General features: G+C 49.6%; 2 protein-coding genes across 3 annotated transcripts; one reads left to right on the forward strand and one right to left on the reverse strand.

Annotated features, from left to right (window-relative positions):
• The first annotated feature begins 1,624 nt into the window (after window positions 1–1,624).
• Window positions 1,625–8,851, forward strand: LOC141050763 (T-box transcription factor TBX6-like). The gene is made up of 8 exons (XM_073547406.1): window positions 1,625–1,727; window positions 4,707–4,959; window positions 5,840–6,107; window positions 6,209–6,355; window positions 6,445–6,515; window positions 7,690–7,766; window positions 7,886–8,177; window positions 8,518–8,851. Exons 1-8 carry the CDS (start codon window positions 1,625–1,627, stop codon window positions 8,849–8,851), a joined length of 1,545 nt encoding a protein of 514 aa, XP_073403507.1.
• Window positions 8,852–11,517: 2,666 nt separating this feature from the next.
• On the reverse strand, window positions 11,518–21,853 carry PPP4C (protein phosphatase 4 catalytic subunit). 2 transcript variants are annotated; one of them, XM_073547373.1, is made up of 9 exons: window positions 21,620–21,853; window positions 14,143–14,273; window positions 13,982–14,033; window positions 13,853–13,903; window positions 13,672–13,773; window positions 13,242–13,415; window positions 12,942–13,068; window positions 12,673–12,862; window positions 11,518–12,592 (listed from the first exon to the last, which is right to left on the reverse strand). In XM_073547373.1, the coding sequence occupies exons 2-9, from the start codon at window positions 14,238–14,240 to the stop codon at window positions 12,463–12,465; spliced, it is 924 nt and encodes a 307-aa protein (XP_073403474.1). In that variant the 5' UTR covers window positions 14,241–14,273; window positions 21,620–21,853; the 3' UTR covers window positions 11,518–12,462. The 2 variants fall into 2 exon arrangements, with proteins under 2 accessions (XP_073403474.1, XP_073403473.1); XM_073547372.1 differs by having other exon boundaries at window positions 14,143–14,260; window positions 21,620–21,846.

The raw sequence follows: 21,853 nt of genomic DNA on the forward strand, positions 1-21,853 counted from the left end.
CTACCCCCAGCGTGTGACATCACTGAGCACTACTACCCCCAGCGTGTGACATCACTGAGCACAACAACCACCATCGCGTGACATCACTGAGCACAACAACCACCATCGCGTGACATCACTGAGCACTACTACCTCCATCATGTGATATCACTGAGCACTACTACCTCCATCATGTGATATCACTGAGCACAACCACCATTGCGTGACATCACTGAGCACTACTACCTCCATCATGTGATATCACTGAGCACTACTACCCCCATCATGTGATATCACTGAGCACAACAACCACCATCGTGACATCACTGAGCACTACTACCCCCATCGTGTGACATCACTGAGCACTACTACCCCCATCATGTGACATCACTGAGCACTACTACCCCCAGCGTGTGACATCACTGAGCACTACTACCCCCAGCGTGTGACATCACTGAGCACAACAACCACCATCGCGTGACATCACTGAGCACAACAACCACCATCGCGTGACATCACTGAGCACTACTACCTCCATCATGTGATATCACTGAGCACTACTACCTCCATCATGTGATATCACTGAGCACTACCTCCATCATGTGATATCACTGAGCACTACTACCACCATCGCGTGACATCACTGAGCACTACTACCCCCAGCGTGTGATATCACTGAGCACTACTACCACCATCGTGTGATATCACTGAGGACTACTACCCCCATCATGTGAAATCACTGAGCACTACTACCCCCATCGTGTGAAATCACTGAGCACTACTACCCCCATCGTGTGAAATCACTGAGGACTACTACCCCATCGTGTGATATCACTGAGGACTACTACCCCATCGTGTGATATCACTGAGCACTACTACCCCAATAATGTGATATCACTGAGCACTACTACCACCAGTGTGATATCACTGAGCACTACTACCACCACCATCGTGTGATATCACTGAGCACAACCACCATCGTGTGACATCACTGAGCACAACCACCATCGCGTGACATCACTGAGCACCACAACCCCCATCGTGTGATATCACTGAGCACCACTACCCCCAACGTGACATATCACTGAGCACTACTACCACCAGCGTGTGACATCACTGAGCACTACTACCTCCATCATGTGATATCACTGAGGTCTACCACCATATACACTGAGCTTCTTCTGTATCTAGTCCTTTCATGCGTGATACTGTATCAGAGCCTTGTCTATGTGATATATGACATCCCCATGTATCAGACATGTAGTAAAGGCATCGTCTTCTCTTCCATGTGGTGGGACCTTCTATGGAAGGACAGATCTGCTCATTACAACCTTCTTGCTTCTTCCTCCTCCTTCTTTCCCTGAATTCTGCATTTCCTGACAACTGGTCAAACTGAGGCACAGGACGGCCATAAAGACCCTTAATAAAGTTTAATTCAGTTCTAATGTGTGAAGAGACCTCCTCCTGCTGCCCCCTCTCACCTAGCAGGAGGGTCCCACATCAAAAGGTGCAGGGCGGACTTTAAGGAAGAGTCAATGTGTTATCTTCACCCCAGTGACTGGCCCCATCATCACAAGGACCTTCTCCTCTTCAGCCTCACTTCTTGTAGGATCTTCATGAAGCTCATACTCTGATCTTACACACCATGTATCACACAGACATATTCCAGCAATACGGACCGCCCTATGCTGTGAGACCACCAACCTACCCATCAGCCAGTGGACACCATGAACCCTACAGGTACCCAGGTACGTAAGACTATGCTTGGTTGGGTAGATGTTGGAGGCATCTCTTGAGGTTCCTTGTGTCATCATGTCCAGGAGAGATCTATAATTGATCATGTGTCCTGCATTTTGTATCATACGTTCATATCGCAGTAGATATCAGGTGAGCTTCTGAAGGGCAAAGGAAAGTCTTTGGACCCCATGATACCTCATCTATAGATCTAATGTCAACCTCTATGTTTCATTAGAAGCAAAAATTGTGTTCAGTCCAATTCCTCCTGAATCAGATCACCAGTTTTACAACCTTGGGATGGAACACATTCCACCCTCTCTAGAAATGCTTTTTGGTCCAACAACTTGTGGCTCTGATACATTTGAATGTTGATCTCCTGACATAAATGGTGGTTTTGGTGACTCCTAAGCTTCTAATGTGGTTCTGTGCAAGTCCAATTTATTTCTAAGGTTCTGGACTAATGTATCCGAGATTGTGTTTATGTTCGTTACAAGTTCTGATGTCCTGCTTTTTTTTTTTTTTTCTGTAACTGTGACTTCAGGATAGTATTGAGGTTCTGGAAGTCTAGACTGTTTTGGTCCAGCAGAGTAGAGGCATTCTGGTCTTCTGGTGATTGTGTAGGTCCAATACAATCATGAATTTCTGAGGTTTCGTGATCTTTGACGGTCCAGCATGACAATGAATGTCTAGTATAGTTGTGGTTCTGCTGGCCATGGTTCTGCAAGTCCAGTGCTCTTAGGATTTTATGTGTCCAGTATAGTGATGTTTCTAGAGTCATGGGGCTATGCAGGTCCAGTCTAGAAATAAGGTTCAAGTTTAATCTCAGATTTATTGGTCCAGCATGGCAATAAGTTTCTCGGTTCTCGTGGGATACAGTATTGTGGTGTTTCTGGTGGCCTGGTGACTCTGCAAGTTCAGGGTAGCAGTGAGGTTCTGGTGGATCCACAACTTTATGGATCATGTACAATGATGGTGCTGCTGTCCTGGGACTATGCAATCTTGATTTGGAGGTTCTAGAGCAGTGTTTCCCAAACTCCAGTCCTCACGGCCCCCAACCTGTCATGTTTTCAGGATTTCCTTAGTATTTCACAGGTGATGGAAGTATCAACAAGGCATCAGGAATTCTCTCATGTGTAACACTATGGAAATCCTGAAAACGACCTGTTGGGGTCCGCGAGGACTGGAGTTTGGGAACCACTGTTCTAGAGTTTCCCCAACGACATGTTAGTCCAGTATTTTCCTGGGGTCCAATAGAATGGTGGTTCTATTGGCCTTGGGTCTCTTCCAACCCAAGGCTATTCTAATACTTTTAGGTTTTTATGGGTCCAGTTTCAGTATAGTTCTGATCATCCTCACTTCCTGAGGTATACTGTACATTCTGAGGTTCTGGCCACAAATTCTCCATTAATTGAGGTTTCCAGTATTTGTGTTGCATGTCCTGAGGACATGTCTTGTGGGTGCTGGTATTTATTGAAGATCTGGTCCAAGCTTCTGTTGATCTGACATTGTCGGTTCCCGTGATATTCTGGACATCTGGTCTACCTTAGATTTATATGGGAACAGGAGGAGCTGTCCCATCTCGTTACCATTACCCTCTGCAGGGGTCCAATTAGCAGGACATGGCGGCCATTTAGCACTTACTTGTCAAGCAGAGCAGCTTGTGAGTGACCTGAAGCCACTGAGGCGGATGCAGCCGGACCACTAGACCTAACACTCTACATTTTCCCCTAAAATACAAAAAGCCCCAGTAACCGGCTCATCCATCTACACCTTTGGCCTGGGACAGCTCATAGAATCCCACGATTTGCAGTATCACTTCTACGCCGATGACACGCAGATCTACCTATCTGGACCTTACCTCACCTATAGACCAAAATCCCACAATGTCTGTCTGCTATTTCATCTTTCTTTTCTGCTCGCTTTCTTAAACTGAACATAGACAAAACAGAATTCATCATCTTGCCCCCATCTCACTCTACCCCTCCACCAGACCTATCCATCAATGTCAATGGCTGCTTTCTTTCCCCAGTCCCCCACGCTCGGTGCCTTGGGGTGATCCTCGACTCTGCCCTCTCTTTCAAACCACATATCCAAGCCCTCCCCTCCTCCTGCAGCCTCAAACTCAAAAATATTTCCCGGATCTGCATGTTCTTTGACTATGAAACCACAAAAACACTAGTGCACGCTCTTATCTCCCGCCTCGACTACTGCAACCTCCTACTCTCTGGCCTCCCCTCTAGCACCACTCCAGTCCATCCTACGCTCTGCTGCCCGACTAATCCACCTGTCTCCCTGCTATTCCCCAGCCTCCCCCCTAGGCCAGGCCCTTCACTGGCTTCCTATTACCCAGAGGCTCCAGTTCAAAACCCTAACTATGACATAGAAAGCCATCCACAACCTGTCTCCCCCCATACATCTGTGACATGGTCTCCGGGGACCAACCCGCACCCAACCTTCGATCATCTCAAGATCTCCTTCTCTACTCCCCCTTATCTCTTCTTCCCACAACCGCATACAAGACTTCTCCCGTGCTTCCCCCATACGCTGGCACTCTGCCGCAACACATCAGACTCTCACCAACAACGGAAACCATCAAGAAGAACCTGAAGACCCACCTGTTCCGACAAGCCTACAGCCTGCAATGACCCTCGGTCTACTGAACCACCGCAGGACCTGCTCTACCCTCTCCTACTGTATCTTCTCCCATCCCTGTAGACTGTGAGCCCTCGCAGGCAGGGTCCCCTCTCCTCCTGTACTTGTGTGTCCCTAGTCTTACACATGTTTATTGTACTTGTCTATATTTCCCCTTTTTTCATTTGTAAAGCGCCATGGAATAAATGGCGCTATATAAATGCATAATAATCCAGGTCCTTAAACGATAATTCAGCCCTCTTGTGAAACAATGTGTCTCCCGAACATTAGTGGACATCCCCAGGACAGGTGTGGGGGATATTACCATTCCGTTACATTTACTGCTTCCTTCCCTACAGAACTTGAGATTCCGACCAGTCAGCGATATGACAGCCTCTTTACTGCACTGGATACCTCACAAAGGATTCTTGGAGCTGCCCCCCTCACACCCCTCTCCTTGCCCCCAGGTCCCGCCCTGGGATTTGGCCAGCCGCAGCCCCCATGTGAGGCACCCCAACTTCCCGGGGATGTAAAGATGACCCTGGAAAACCGAGATCTCTGGAAAGAGTTCCACACCATAGGAACCGAAATGATCATCACAAAGTCTGGGAGGTGAGGAAAATAGGAAGGGTGGTGCGAACAAGGGATGTGCAAGAGGATCATGCCAAAACAAGTCAGGGGGCTTTACTAGGATATCCCAAAAACCCTTTACAGCAGATGGAAGGATTGCACCATCCCCCTCCCCCCCAAAAAAACTCAGTCTCCTTATCCTCCATGTTTCTTCATCTTGTCCATTGTATCATTCACCGTGTTTCTTTATCCTCTCCTCATCTTCCATCTTGTCTATCTCTTGATATTGTCCCTGATTTCACCTCATCCTCCATCTAGTCCCTTTCCTCATCCTCCTTCATCTTCTCCTTTTCCTCCATCCAGCTTCTTGTCCTTGATGTTCTTACTTTCCATATTCTCCATCATCCTTCAGTCTCTCCTCATCCTCCATCCGATCCCTTTTCTCAGTCTTCTTCTTGTCCTTCTCCACATACTTCATCTTCTCGTTTCTCATTAATCTACCTTCATCCTTCCCCTACCCTCAACATCTACCTTCGTCTCCCTCCCCTCATCCACCATCTTGTCCCTCTCTTTGTCCTCACCATCTCCCCAATCTTCTTTTATCTTGTCACCCTTTTCTCTCCATCTATTGCCATCTTCCTTCATCTTGTTTTTTAATCATTCTTTCCTTCTCCTGTTCCTCCATCTTGTGCTACTCATTATCCTTTATCTTGTCCTTCTCCTCATGCTTCATCCTTTTTTTTTTTTATTCTCCATCTACCTTCATCCTCCATCTTATTCCATGCCTCATACTCCGTCTTCTTGTCCTTGTCCTCATGCTCCATCTTCCTACATTTCGTCCCTCTTACCCCCGATCTTTTTTCCCCACCCATCTTCTCCTTCACCCCATCCTCCATTTTTCTTCATCTTTCGTCACTTGTAGGAGGATGTTTCCTCAGTGTAAAGTTAGCATCACCGGCCTTGATCCAGATGGTAAATACGTCCTTCTTGCTGACATCGTCCCGGTGGACAATTCCCGATACAAGTGGCAGGAAGATCACTGGGAGCCAAGCGGAAGAGCCGAACCGAGGTTACCCGAGAGAGTCTACATCCACCCCGATTCTCCAGCACCTGGATCCCACTGGATGAAGCAGCCAATCTCCTTCCACAAGATAAAGCTCACCAACAATACACTGGACCAGATGGGTCATGTGAGTAGAAGACATGGCAGCTGTCGGTGTAGTCTCCAGTATGACCATCACCAGTCCACCCATCATGGGAGGATTACTTTTACAATCTTTTTACCCCACAGATTATCCTGCACTCCATGCATCGGTACCAGCCCCGCTTCCATATTGTCCGAGCCCAGGATGTATTTAGCCGCAGATGGGGTGGCTGCTCCTCCTTCACTTTTCCAGAGACCATGTTCCTGACTGTGACTGCGTACCAGAATGAGAAGGTCGGTAAAAGAAGGGTTATATGCCATAGAGTGCGATCGTCGTCAGGACCTTAAGTGGGAATCATGATGTAATATCTTATCCCTCGCAGATAACACAGCTGAAGATCCAGACAAATCCGTTTGCAAAAGGTTTCCGAGAGGATGGACTCAAAAATAAGAGGTGGGGGGAATATATATGGTGGCGGGAGAGGGTATTTTCAGGTAAAGAGCCATGTATCCATGAGACAGGAGCGATGGACCAGAAACACAAGTCGAGGCTTATGGCATGTAGACCAGAGATTATGGAGCAATCTTATTGTTTACAGAGCAAAGGTAAAGCGTCGGGTGGTTTTGAGTCCAGTTCACACACTACTCAACAGTGAGATTGCAAAACCAGGAAGGAAAGTTTGTGAATTGACGGCAATCAGAGGACAGAGACATTACTGATCTGCAAATGATGAAAAATGGAAACTCTCACAACCTCTGGCCTTCTTCCTTCTGGAATCTGAGCCACGTGTGGAAATCCCAGCATTTCCAGCCTCAGGTGCTATTGCCGAGGTCATTAATTGCATCTGAGGAAGGTTCTGCTGCTGAATGCACTTAAGGCAAATCATCAAAATCCGCTGCTGGCAGCTCCTGTGTAATCACCGACCAATGACGTGCCAGATGTGCTCTATGGGAGACAAGTCTGGAGACGCTGCAGCCACGGGAGCAGGATTAGGCCATGCAGGTGGCTCATAGTACGAGGAACATGCAGTTTGAGGTTATGTGGAAAATGGCACCTGGGACACTTTGATTTGACGGTGGAACCAGTGCCACAGCCATTTCTCCAAGGTAACACAGCTGGTAGTGCATCAGGAGTGAAGATTAGAGGGGTTCGGCCACAGGAAGTTATGTCACCCCCTCACCATAACCTCGGGAGTAGAACCAGAGTGACGTTCCCTCGTGAAGGACTCTTTATGGTGTTGTCCACTTGGTCTCCAGCTCTCACTGCATCCAGGACAGAAGCAGGACTCATCGCTGAGGAAAGACTTCTGTGCTGGCCTCCACTGCCATGTTGCTCTGCACCAATGTGGCCTTTGAGAACGGTGGGACATCTTTGGTTGGCGATTATCCAAGAACTGCCGGCAGCGGATCCGGGTGATGTGCCCAAATGTGTTCAGTTGCAGAACCTTCCTCAGACGACCATTAATGACCTCAATAGCAGGCGAGGACGGACAGATGTTGTGAAAGTTTTGTTTCCAACATTTACAGATCAGCGATGTCTCTGTCCTATGATTTCCTTTGGTCCACCATTTTTCTTTTGTGTGTTATAATGTCCATGTTGAGGAGGGTAGATGATCTTTTCCTTGCAGGGATCGATCGGTTCGAATAAAGAGGAAAATGACAACGACAAAGCAGAAGGAGGAGGAGCAGGAGCTGTATCCGCCAGGTAGGTGATCTTGTTTGTGAATTCTCAGGTTACTGCTTCTAGGTGGCGCTGTTGCTCGGTGAGGCAACATGGCGGTCTGGGTCCATTATTCACTCTTTTATTCCCTCCCTTCCCAGCAGCCGAGTGTAAGAGGCCGCTGTATTCAGGACCCTGTGACTCCACCCTGGATATAGGTGGGGGTCTCGCTCTACCGCTCCCCAGTCCAGATTGTTCTTTCCATCCTATTACACCGCCAAACCCAACTACACCTTCAACCGATGCAGCAAACCCCTCCCCTCTCACCATCACAGCCAATCAGGAGCAAGCCGACAGCCTGGAGATGGACCCCCAAGCTACTGACAACTTCTTACGGTCAGAGAGTGAGGTCTACCCCGAGATGCCACCCGGTCAAGATGGCAACATATACACATGGTGGGTACAGAATGCAAAATAGCCTTTATAAGCAGTCTGCTGCCGTTTTAGGTTCACAGCTCCGATGCATACTAATACTAGAAGTCATACTCCTTCCCATCCATTTCCTACACTTCATTAATACACATTTGGCAGGAAGATCAGACGAGACATGGATTTTGTTCACAGTCTGCTACGATGGAGACCTATAGATGGGATTGGGAGCTGTATACACAAAAAACGGCAGACCTTATACTTATGGTTTTTTTTTTGCTAAATGCATTTGAACAATTAAAAAACAAAAACTCGTTACCGGAGTTGCGTCAGTCGGTAATACGATCAGTGTCTTCTCTGTTGACAGCCAAAGTGCACCCCAAGCTTCGGGGGTCAGTCGGACGTCCACCATCCAGCGCTTCATCGCCACGTTCCAAGCCCCTCAGGAAGCCCCTATGATTTACGACAGCCAATCAGACTACAGGATTTACGGGCAGGACATGGCCTGTGCAGGGGACTACGGAGCCACCTCCTGCGCCATCCCCCCACCAGGGCGAGAGGAGGAAGGGGCCATCAGAGGTTACCTGAAGAGCTCTGACCTGCGCTTCCAGCATTTCCTTCCCAACTCAGGAGCTAAACTTGGACTGCAGTTCTCCGGGCCCCAGATTCAGCGCCTGTACTCTGGGGGCGGATGGATGTGATCGGACAACCTACAGAATGCAGACTCCCAAACGACAGGTGGAGAAGGTCTGGTGCGTCAGTCACATCCAGAGCTGCATTCACAAGGCTGCTTGGGTGCCTGTTAGCGCTCACTGCTGCCACCTCCTGGTACAGAGTGGTGCATTGTGGAAGATGAAGCAGCTTCATTTAGTGAATTTATGGTTTGTAGACAGAGCGGTGAATGCAGCTTTGGATGTGATCGGAGCACAGGCCACGTGACCTGTAGCTTTTGCCCGTAATCTGCTGTATAGAATATATTTTTGATAAACTTTTTGTAGTGGAGAAGTCGCATTTTGTGGCCCCTGAGGCCCCATAATTCACAGCCAAGATCAGAGCTGGCGCGTTAGAAGATGAGAGTCCGGCAGTCACACAGAAGGGTCTCAGCACTGGGGGGAGGGATGTGACAATAGAGAAGGCTGATAACGGGGAGCAGCCGCCTCCATTCACCCGTGGGCCCAGGACTGACTTTCCCGCAGGCTCAGCAGTTTCTCTCATATTTTATTTATCAGATTTTTGGATTTAATTTTCTTTGTTTTACATTAAAATGAGATGTTACCCCGTGTGTCATGTTTAATGCAGGAGGTAAACACGATGGCCGCCTCCACGTGAGGGTCCCGGCCGTCAAATCTACTCTAATACCCATGAAAAGGGATAATGAAAGGGCCGGGTATGCAGGTTTATAAACGCTGGGAGTCGTAGGCTCCTAGCTCAGATGGTAACATTAAACCCCGCAGTGCTGCACTCCTTTGGATCCTCCTGGAGCCGCCATCTGTCTCCCCTCTCCTCTCATCCCAGTGTCTAGTTTCACACCCACACATCCTCCCTGTTGGACCCCCATTTCACAGGAAGATGTAAACTACCCATCCTCACACCTCTCTGGGACGGTCCCAAACTGGGGAGGGGGATACTGCATGCAACAGATAGAGCCCATAGGTAGTAGCCATGTAAATGGAGTCTAAGGAGTTAATAGGAGCAATATACAAGTGGAGGAACTATTCTCATGCCAAACCTATGGACCTGGTGTGCCTGACAAACACCACTAAAGATCCTGGGTGCTAGAGACACACAGCCTAATAACAAGGTCAGTGCAGGAATCAGTCCCCTACAGATTACATATGGCTCCTACATACAGCCACCGCTAGCTGGAGGTGTCACCGCCGCGCCACCTACACGGGGAGATCAGGAACCTGGGTGCAACAATTGGAAGATGCTGCCACCTAGTGGTCAAAAAGGAAAATGCCACAGTAAGTCTAGGCAATGGAGACAAGCAGCCACCGAGTCTGCTGCTGATGAGAAGACAGGATTCAGTTCCTCCTGTAATCTACTCGCTCGCCGCGCTGAGATCCTAGCATTAATCTACAACATGAGAATGTGTTCTGTCATCTCCCAGGATAATGTTCCATTTACACACCAGTTTCCACATATCTGCTTTCTCCAAAGGGAAGAATTCATACTTAGATAAGAGACCAAAAAAAAAAAAAAAAAAAAAAAAGCAGAATGACCTGTCCCCACTCACACTGCTGAGGGTTTGCTACACTGTACCCAGTGTAGTCTGTGAGACCAACAGCATTACATGCAGAATGATACAAAGAAAACTTAAAAGGGGCTGTCCACTACTTCACAACCTCCTATACATTTATACATGTCCGTAGTGCACAGAATATAACGGGGGGAAAAGTATACCGACCTCTCAGCCCGGCTCTGCCCACCTGCTCCCAACAAGAGCAGAGCAGCGGCCGGACCGGAGGGGAGAACGGCGAGAACCAGATTACCCAGTGAGACGAGATATTCATCGAAGTCACCGATAATGTTATAATCCAGAGCTGCACTCACTGTGTACATACATTACTTATCCTGTATTATACCCCAGAGCTGCACTCACTATTCTGCTGGTGCAGTCACTGTGTACATACATTACTTATCCTGTATTATACCCCAGAGCTGCACTCACTATTCTGCTGGTGGAGTCACTGTGTACATACATTACTGATCCTGAGTTACTTCCTGTATTATACTCCAGAGCTACACTCACTATTCTGCTGGTGCAGTCACTGTGTTCATACATTACATTACTGATCCTGAGTTACCTCCTGTATTATACTCCACAGCTGCACTCACTATTCTGCTGGTGCAGTCACTGTGTACATACATTACTGATCCTGCGTTACATCCTGTATTAGGCTATGTGCACACGTTGCGGATTCCGCTGCGGGTTTTTCCGTGCGGAAACGAAGGTAAAACCGCAGGTAAAGTGACCTGCGGTTTCACACCTCTACTATGGTAAAGGTATGAAACCGCTGCGGAATCCGCACAAACAATTGACATGCTGCGGTTTGTAAACCGCAGCAAAACCACGCAGAAAAATCCACCGTCAGCACAGCGTTTTTGAAACCCCATAGGGTTTCATTGTACTGTACATGGTCAGTGGAACTGCTGCGTTTCCGCAGGGCCAAAACCGCTGCGGAAACGCAGCAGAATCCGCAACGTGTGCACATAGCCTTATACCCCAGAGCTGCACTCACTATTCTGCTGGTGCAGTCACTGTGTACATACTACATAATGTAATGCATCTCCACCAGCAGAACAGTGAGTGCAGCTCTGGAGTCACTGCACAGCTTCCAGCATACGGTACAGATCACAGCAAGCCTTTAGGTTTCCATTTTTTTAATCTTTTTCTTGTTTTATTAGCAGACGTCTGTGGCTTTATCTACCAAAAAGTAAAATTAAAAATAAAAACCTGACTGATATATGTGTACGATAACCGGGGAGCGATGGGGGTCACATGGAAAGAATAAATTACAAAACAGGGATGAGGTGGGACCCCTGGAGAAAGCAGAAACCCTGGGAGCAGTGGGGACTCCTCTGCCCTCAGGACAGCACATGAAGAGGATGAGGAGGGTGAACACTGTGGCTTGAGAAAACCGCAATATGGCAACGTGTGGGGGACGGCGCACATCTGTCTCAGTCCTGCTGGGACCTAGGCCCAGGGTCTGCTGCACTAAGGCACTCCAAACTATCATCATCACCCCAGCAGGGAAAGACCACCACAGCCCAATACAGGGGGCACTGGGAGAGGAATGACTGGATTTGGGATTTTAGGAATTCATAAAAATTGAGGGAAAAAAAAAAAATTTCTAAAAAGGATTTTGGTTTCCTTGCATAACACTGCCCGGGCACCCGTCCCTCCCCCACCCCAGTGAAAGTCTTGAGAAAAGCCCTTTTCCTGAGAGACACAGCACGATTGCTCCCAAACTACAGAGCATTGCTCCTCTATACCCCACCCACAAAAAAAACAACAAAAAACACAGGAACAGTTGTCGAGTGCCCCCCTGAAATGTTAAAAAAAAAACAAAAAAAAAAAACAAAAAAAACAGTGCACCCTCGAGTCAGACGCTTCCCTCCCCCGACTCAGCACATTAACCCTAGTAAGACTTAACAAGGAGAGGAGAGGCAAAGTCTGCAGGCTTCTCGATCCCCCGCACCGTGTGACAATCCCACCGTCAATGAAGGGGGAGATGGGAGAAGAGGCCTTTGTAGAAGTTCGAGACACCGGGAGGAAATAGTGGAGAGGACCTGGCACAGAGGGGGCAGGTCACAGGAAGTAGTCGGCAACAGGTTTCTTGGAGGGAATGCCTCTGGTTTCTTGCGGAGCGGCTTCAAAAATTATGAATTCCTTCTGTAAATGATCATCCAGCTCCAGGATGGCGGCGACATTTCCACATCTAATGGGGGCAAGACAGAGGTGAGAGGGGGCCGCACTGGGACCTTTCAGTCCGGGTTGTGCACACAGAGCAGTACGGACCTGTAACAGTAGTTTGGCGCAGACCACACAGTCAGGACCGCCTCGTTGAAGTGCCACTTGTAGCCCTCCATGACCAGCTGGTGCGCGCGGCAGATCATGTCGATGTTGTTTGCTGCATTGAACTGGGCCACGACATCGCTGCCGAAAAGATAACCTGCCCCCCGAGGGCTGACTCCCCAACCGGTGGTATCTGAAGGGGATCATACATCAGGCTCATCAGAGTGCTCTGACAGAGCTCAGGGTGCAAGGACGGGCAGTGATGGACTTACCTTCTGGATCTGACCACAGCAGGTCACACATGGGGCCGTCGTGAGGGACTTCTTGTTTGCGGTCGATAGTTCGGATCTGGTCCAGGGTCTGTATCGATGGCGAGAGACCACCGTGTACACAGAAGATCTGGGAGGAGATGGTAATCAACAGGGAGAAAAAGATGCTCTGATGTATTCCCTCTACAGCAGGGCACCCCGAGATCCCCAGAATCGGCAGGGGTCTTAGCCGTTGTCTTCTCCTTCAGCAGTCACGCAATACATGACTCCCCCACCCCACACGATAAGACCCTGAACTCTCACCTTGCCATCAATAATGGCCGACAGGCTGAGATAGTCGAAGATTTCTGTGCAGTACCGCCATACAGTCACCGAACCATACTTGCGCAGACACTCGTCGTAAAAACCATAGACTTGTGTGATCTGTCGACTTTCATGGTTCCCGCGGATGAGTGTGATCCGGTCAGGGTAGCGGACCTGCACAGACAAGGAGCCATCATTACTGAGCGACATACAGAGGTAATGGGGGACGCAAAGCTGCGGGGACATAAACAGGTCAGCAGACGAGAGCGACAGGCAGCCCCGGCGACACCGCTGAGAGGTCACTGCATATTACAGTCACCCTGAAGCCGCTCCTGTCCTGCTCTCCCACCACCTATCAAAAGTTTCTTAAAACTCTACACGCAGGAGTCAAGAAGTTTCCGGGTCCAAGTCATACTAATCCATTCCTCACCTTTAGCGCCAGGAGGAGAAGGAATGTTTCAACGCTATAGAAGCCGCGGTCGACGAAGTCTCCCATGAACAGGTAGTTTGTTTCTGGGACGTCGCCCCCGACCTAAAAGCAGAAGGATTGAGAGATCAGATCACATCCCCTGCCCCGTCATACAGGGAAGCAGCCGCGCCACAGGACTCACCCTGAACAGCTCCTTCAGGTCGTAGAACTGGCCGTGGATGTCGCCGCAGACCTGAGGAGACAAGCATCTGACTGGTCAGTACCCGCTGCCGGCACCTGACGTCAGCAAACAGGTTACATCACCCCTTACCGTGACAGGGGAGTCCACCCGCTGGACATTGCTCTCTTCCACCAGAATCTCCCTGTAAGAGAAGAGATGAGATATTACTGGGCATGTCACCCTCTGCCCCGTCACTAGCTGCACGTCACCACACCATCCTTCACCCCGTTCCTGGCCGTGCCCGGACTCACCGCGCCTTGGCACAAAGGGCTTTGACTTCGCTTTCCTTGATGAGCTCACAGCGTCTCAGCTGTTCAATTTGCCGGTCGAGGTCGCTAATTTCGGTCATGGCTTCGCCTTACAGACCGTCTGAGGGGAAAGACTGAGGACAATCAGTACAGCCGGTACCGTGGAATCCACGGTGCATTACTAGGAGCCACAGACAGGACAGGAAATGTGCGAGGAGCAGTAAGTCAGCGGATAATCGCCGTTCACACAGTCTGCTCCAGGAACATAAGCCGTCACATGGCCGGATGACGACTGCACACAACGGCGCGGATGGACTAATCCAAGCACCCGCAGCATGTCACATCAAGAAGGGTACACAGCACAAGTGCACAGGACTGGGGGGAGGGGGTCTCGCTACAACCCAGAGAGGCAAAACCAAGACCCCAACGTGCAGCCTGGTCTCTGCCTTCAGAGTCACCTAATGGTTGATCGCCCCCATGTCAGCTCCTCTGGGCACAGTCCTGCTCTCTGTACCTAATATTATAGCGGCGAAGCCCCTATCATGTCAGCGCGGCCCCCTAGACAAGAGCACAAGACTGAAATAAGTTAGCTGGACTTTAAGTGGGGAAATAATTTAGACGCCCCTCCAGTAATGAAGCCGTCAGGTGCAGACCAAACATCAAAGACCCTGACATTCTTAAAGGCAAGAGGCATCATGAGGAAATCCCCAGCCGTGAAGATAGTCTCCTCGCCATTGACCGGGAGAAGCGGCCTCATGTTTCGTCAGCTGCGATCTGAGAACATCCCCTGCAGCAAAGTATTTGGGGTATGTAAATCCTAAAAATCTCCATGGCAACAGGTTACAGCGGACGCCAGGACTCCCATATAATGAATGTCAGCAAAACCCTTCTCCCTCCGGTCATTGCTGCCCAACATGGAAAGAACCGCAGTGAAGACTGACACACTGGCTGGAGAGGGGTGTACAAACTTCTATTTCTCATTCATACATTATAAATGAGACCTGATAGAAGCCCCTGCAGAAGTGACGGTGCAGACAGAGGACCCCTAAGATCACCGACACTCCAGACACCAGCAGGAACCTGAGCCGCCGTCATCCGGTCACAGTCCTGGAGCAGAGCTCAGGCCGACCAAAGTGCAAGAGCCAACGCAGCACGAGACACCCACCACCCCCGGGGCAAGAGCCCGCCGTCCGCAGATCCCCCGAATCTTTACATGTGTTTATTGGGGGGTAAATCTACCACTAATCTACAAAACAGCAAGAGACGCGGGAATGCAGATCACATTCTGCCCAGGGCTGTATACTGGGGTCCGCCTGTATACTGGGGTCAGCATCCACAGGGGAGGAGTACATGTACAGCGGACTGTCACATCCACATCTGTAGACCGCCACATACAGGTGAGGGGGCATCATCACACAGCCCTGCATCTCCTCTGTGCTGCCCCCTATGGACAGGATACGTAAGGGCTCTACATCTCTATAAGGGACCTCCACATCCTATAGAGAGGGGCCGCACACAGACAGTGGGGGCAACACTCCGCATACATGTCTACAGGGGGGGGCTGTCTGCACAGCGACACAGGAGCTGTATACACACATATAAGGGTGCTATAGAGGGGGGCAGCGCTGTATATACTGCTGTAGGAGGCCTCCCTGTATATACACACATATAAGGGCGCTAAAGAGGGGGGCAGCGCTGTATATACTACTATAGGAGGCCTCCCTGTATATACACACATATAAGGGCGCTAAAGAGGGGGGCAGCGCTGTATATACTGCTGTAGGAGACCTCCCTGTATATACACACACATAAGGGCGCTAAAGAGGGGGGCAGCGCTGTATATACTACTATAGGAGGCCTCCCTGTATATACACACATATAAGGGCGCTAAAGAGGGGGGCAGCGCTGTATATACTACTATAGGAGGCCTCCCTGTATATACACATAAGGGCACTATAGAGGGGGCAGTGCTGTATATACTGCTGTAGGAGACCTCCCTGTATATACACACATAAGGGCGCTAAAGAGGGGGGCAGCGCTGTATATACTACTATAGGAGGCCTCTCCATATATACACATAAGGGCACTATAGAGGGGGCAGTGCTGTATATACTGCTGTAGGAGACCTCCCTGTATATACACACATAAGGGCACTATAGAGGGGGCAGCGCTGTATATACTGCTGTAGGAGACCTCCCTGTATATACACACATAAGGGCACTATAGAGGGGGGCAGCGCTGTATATACTGCTGTAGGAGACCTCCCTGTATATACACACATAAGGGCACTATAGAGGGGGCAGCGCTGTATATACTGCTGTAGGAGACCTCCCTGTATATACACACATAAGGGCACTATAGAGGGGGCAGCGCTGTATATACTGCTGTAGGAGACCTCCCTGTATATACACACATATAAGGGCACTATAGGGGGTCAGTGCTGTATATACTGCTGTAGGAGGCCTCCCTGTATATACACACATATAAGGACCCTATAGAGGGGTCAGTGCTGTATATTCTGCTGTAGGAGACCTCCCTGTATATACACACATATAAGGACCTTATAGAGGGGTCAGTGCTGTATATTCTGCTGTAGGAGGCCTCCCTGTATATACACACATATAAGGACCCTATAGAGGGGTCAGTGCTGTATATTCTGCTGTAGGAGGCCTCCCTGTATATACACACATATAAGGGCCCTATAGAGGGGGGCAGTGCTGTATAAACTCCTGTAGGAGGCCTCCCTGTATATACACACATATAAGGGCCCTATAGAGGGGTCAGTGCTGTATATTCTGCTGTAGGAGGCCTCCCTGTATATACACACATATAAGGGCACTATAGAGGGGGCAGCGCTGTATATACTGCTGTAGGAGGCCTCCCTGTATATACACACATATAAGGGCCCTATAGAGGGGTCAGTGCTGTATATACTGCTGTAGGAGGCCTCCCTGTATATACACACATATAAGGACCCTATAGAGGGGTCAGTGCTGTATATTCTGCTGTAGGAGACCTCCCTGTATATACACACATATAAGGACCTTATAGAGGGGTCAGTGCTGTATATTCTGCTGTAGGAGGCCTCCCTGTATATACACACATATAAGGGCCCTATAGAGGGGGGCAGTGCTGTATAAACTCCTGTAGGAGGCCTCCCTGTATATACACACATATAAGGGCCCTATAGAGGGGTCAGTGCTGTATATTCTGCTGTAGGAGGCCTCCCTGTATATACACACATATAAGGGCACTATAGAGGGGGCAGCGCTGTATATACTGCTGTAGGAGGCCTCCCTGTATATACACACATATAAGGGCCCTATAGAGGGGTCAGTGCTGTATATACTGCTGTAGGAGGCCTCCCTGTATATACACACATATAAGGACCCTATAGAGGGGTCAGTGCTGTATATTCTGCTGTAGGAGACCTCCCTGTATATACACACATATAAGGACCTTATAGAGGGGTCAGTGCTGTATATTCTGCTGTAGGAGGCCTCCCTGTATATACACACATATAAGGACCCTATAGAGGGGTCAGTGCTGTATATTCTGCTGTAGGAGGCCTCCCTGTATATACACACATATAAGGGCCCTATAGAGGGGGGCAGTGCTGTATATACTCCTGTAGGAGGCCTCCCTGTATATACACACATATAAGGGCCCTATAGAGGGGTCAGTGCTGTATATTCTGCTGTAGGAGGCCTCCCTGTATATACACACATATAAGGGCACTATAGAGGGGGCAGCGCTGTATATACTGCTGTAGGAGGCCTCCCTGTATATACACACATATAAGGGCCCTATAGAGGGGTCAGTGCTGTATATACTGCTGTAGGAGGCCTCCCTGTATATACACACATATAAGGGCCCTATAGAGGGGGCAGTGCTGTATATTCTGCTGTAGGAGGCCTCCCTGTATATACACACATATAAGGGCCCTATATAGGGGGCAGTGCTGTATATACTGCTGTAGGAGGCCTCCCTGTACACACATATATAAGGGCCCTATAGAGGGGGCAGTGCTGTATATACTCCTGTAGGAGGCCTCCCTGTACACACATATATAAGGGCCCTATAGAGGGGGCAGTGCTGTATATACTCCTGTAGGAGGCCTCCCTGTACACACATATATAAGGGCCCTATAGAGGGGGCAGTGCTGTATATTCTGCTGTAGGAGGCCTCCCTGTATATACACACATATAAGGGCCCTATAGAGGGGGACAGTGCTGTATATACTCCTGTAGGAGGCCTCCCTGTACACACATATATAAGGGCCCTATAGAGGGGGCAGTGCTGTATATTCTGCTGTAGGAGGCCTCCCTGTATATACACACATATAAGGGCCCTATAGAGGGGGCAGTGCTGTATATACTGCTGTAGGAGGCCTCCCTGTATATACACACATATAAGGGCCCTATAGAGGGGGCAGTGCTGTATATACTGCTGTAGGAGGCCTCCCTGTATATACACACATATAAGGGCCCTATAGAGGGGGCAGTGCTGTATATACTGCTGTAGGAGGCCTCCCTGTATATACACACATATAAGGGCCCTATAGAGGGGGCAGTGCTGTATATTCTGCTGTAGGAGGCCTCCCTGTATATACACACATATAAGGGCCCTATAGAGGGGGCAGCGCTGTATATACTGCTGTAGGAGGCCTCCCTGTATATACACACATATAAGGGCACTATAGAGGGGGCAGTGCTGTATATACTGCTGTAGGAGGCCTCCCTGTATATACACACATATAAGGGCCCTATAGAGGGGGCAGTGCTGTATATACTGCTGTAGGAGGCCTCCCTGTATATACACACATATAAGGGCCCTATAGAGGGGGCAGTGCTGTATATACTGCTGTAGGAGGCCTCCCTGTACACACATATATAAGGGCCCTATAGAGGGGGCAGTGCTGTATATACTCCTGTAGGAGGCCTCCCTGTACACACATATATAAGGGCCCTATAGAGGGGGCAGTGCTGTATATACTCCTGTAGGAGGCCTCCCTGTATATACACATATAAGGGCCCTATATAGGGGTCAGTGCTGTATATACTGCTGTAGGAGGCCTCCCTGTATACACACATATAAGGGCCCTATAGAGGGGGCAGTGCTGTATATACTGCTGTAGGAGGCCTCCCTGTATACACACATATAAGGGCCCTATAGAGGGGGCAGTGCTGTATATACTGCTGTAGGAGGCCTCCCTGTATACACATATATAAGGGCCCTGTAGAGGGGGCAGTGCTGTATATACTGCTGTAGGAGGCCTCCCTGTACACACATATATAAGGGCCCTATAGAGGGGGCAGTGCTGTATATTCTGCTGTAGGAGGCCTCCCTGTATATACACACATATAAGGGCCCTATAGAGGGGGCAGTGCTGTATATACTGCTGTAGGAGGCCTCCCTGTATATACACACATATAAGGGCCCTATAGAGGGGGCAGTGCTGTATATACTGCTGTAGGAGGCCTCCCTGTATATACACACATATAAGGGCCCTATAGAGGGGGCAGTGCTGTATATACTGCTGTAGGAGGCCTCCCTGTATATACACACATATAAGGGCCCTATAGAGGGGGCAGTGCTGTATATTCTGCTGTAGGAGGCCTCCCTGTATATACACACATATAAGGGCCCTATAGAGGGGGCAGCGCTGTATATACTGCTGTAGGAGGCCTCCCTGTATATACACACATATAAGGGCACTATAGAGGGGGCAGTGCTGTATATACTGCTGTAGGAGGCCTCCCTGTATATACACACATATAAGGGCCCTATAGAGGGGGCAGTGCTGTATATACTGCTGTAGGAGGCCTCCCTGTATATACACACATATAAGGGCCCTATAGAGGGGGCAGTGCTGTATATACTGCTGTAGGAGGCCTCCCTGTACACACATATATAAGGGCCCTATAGAGGGGGCAGTGCTGTATATACTCCTGTAGGAGGCCTCCCTGTACACACATATATAAGGGCCCTATAGAGGGGGCAGTGCTGTATATTCTGCTGTAGGAGGCCTCCCTGTATATACACACATATAAGGGCCCTATAGAGGGGGCAGTGCTGTATATACTGCTGTAGGAGGCCTCCCTGTATATACACACATATAAGGGCCCTATAGAGGGGGCAGTGCTGTATATACTGCTGTAGGAGGCCTCCCTGTATATACACACATATAAGGGCCCTATAGAGGGGGCAGTGCTGTATATACTGCTGTAGGAGGCCTCCCTGTATATACACACATATAAGGGCCCTATAGAGGGGGCAGTGCTGTATATTCTGCTGTAGGAGGCCTCCCTGTATATACACACATATAAGGGCCCTATAGAGGGGGCAGCGCTGTATATACTGCTGTAGGAGGCCTCCCTGTATATACACACATATAAGGGCACTATAGAGGGGGCAGTGCTGTATATACTGCTGTAGGAGGCCTCCCTGTATATACACACATATAAGGGCCCTATAGAGGGGGCAGTGCTGTATATACTGCTGTAGGAGGCCTCCCTGTATATACACACATATAAGGGCCCTATAGAGGGGGCAGTGCTGTATATACTGCTGTAGGAGGCCTCCCTGTACACACATATATAAGGGCCCTATAGAGGGGGCAGTGCTGTATATACTCCTGTAGGAGGCCTCCCTGTACACACATATATAAGGGCCCTATAGAGGGGGCAGTGCTGTATATACTGCTGTAGGAGGCCTCCCTGTATATACACATATAAGGGCCCTATATAGGGGTCAGTGCTGTATATACTGCTGTAGGAGGCCTCCCTGTATACACACATATAAGGGCCCTATAGAGGGGGCAGTGCTGTATATACTGCTGTAGGAGGCCTCCCTGTACACACATATATAAGGGCCCTATAGAGGGGGCAGTGCTGTATATACTCCTGTAGGAGGCCTCCCTGTACACACATATATAAGGGCCCTATAGAGGGGGCAGTGCTGTATATACCACTGTAGGAGGCCTCCCTGTACACACATATATAAGGGCCCTATAGAGGGGGCAGTGCTGTATATTCTGCTGTAGGAGGCCTCCCTGTATATACACACATATAAGGGCCCTATAGAGGGGGCAGTGCTGTATATACTGCTGTAGGAGGCCTCCCTGTATATACACACATATAAGGGCCCTATAGAGGGGGCAGTGCTGTATATACTCCTGTAGGAGGCCTCCCTGTATATACACATATAAGGGCACTATAGAGGGGGCAGTGCTGTATATACTGCTGTAGGAGGCCTCCCTGTATATACACACATATAAGGGCCCTATAAACAACTATTGGGGGCCGCCTCCGTACACAGGAAACATATAAAGGGTCCTATGGAGGGCGGGACACAAGTCTACAGGACCCCACACACCGGCGCGGTACACAGGGGTCGCACACCCGTCGCCCCTCACACACAGGCGCGGGCGGTACCGGCCGCTGTAGCGGAGCCCGAGCAGGCAGTGTGGCGGCCTCACCTGCCGCTGAGTCCGGTGCAGCTCAGGCGGTGACAGCTCTCCCTGCTCCGGTGTCTCCCGCTTCCTCCTCCACACACCGAGAGCGAAGCCTCGCGACAGGATGACGTCACCTCCGCGTCGCCGGCTCCTCCTCCTCGTGCAGCCCTGCCTGGCAACCGGTCGTGACGCGCGCAAGGCGGGAAATCGTCACTATTGAATTCCGAAACTTTATTGACCTTCTCGTGTCATCAACAA

This window comes from Dendrobates tinctorius, unplaced genomic scaffold, assembly GCF_039654945.1.
Source record: "Dendrobates tinctorius isolate UK_male_01 unplaced genomic scaffold, ASM3965494v1 ptg000152l, whole genome shotgun sequence".
NCBI classification, from domain to species: domain Eukaryota; kingdom Metazoa; phylum Chordata; class Amphibia; order Anura; family Dendrobatidae; genus Dendrobates; species Dendrobates tinctorius.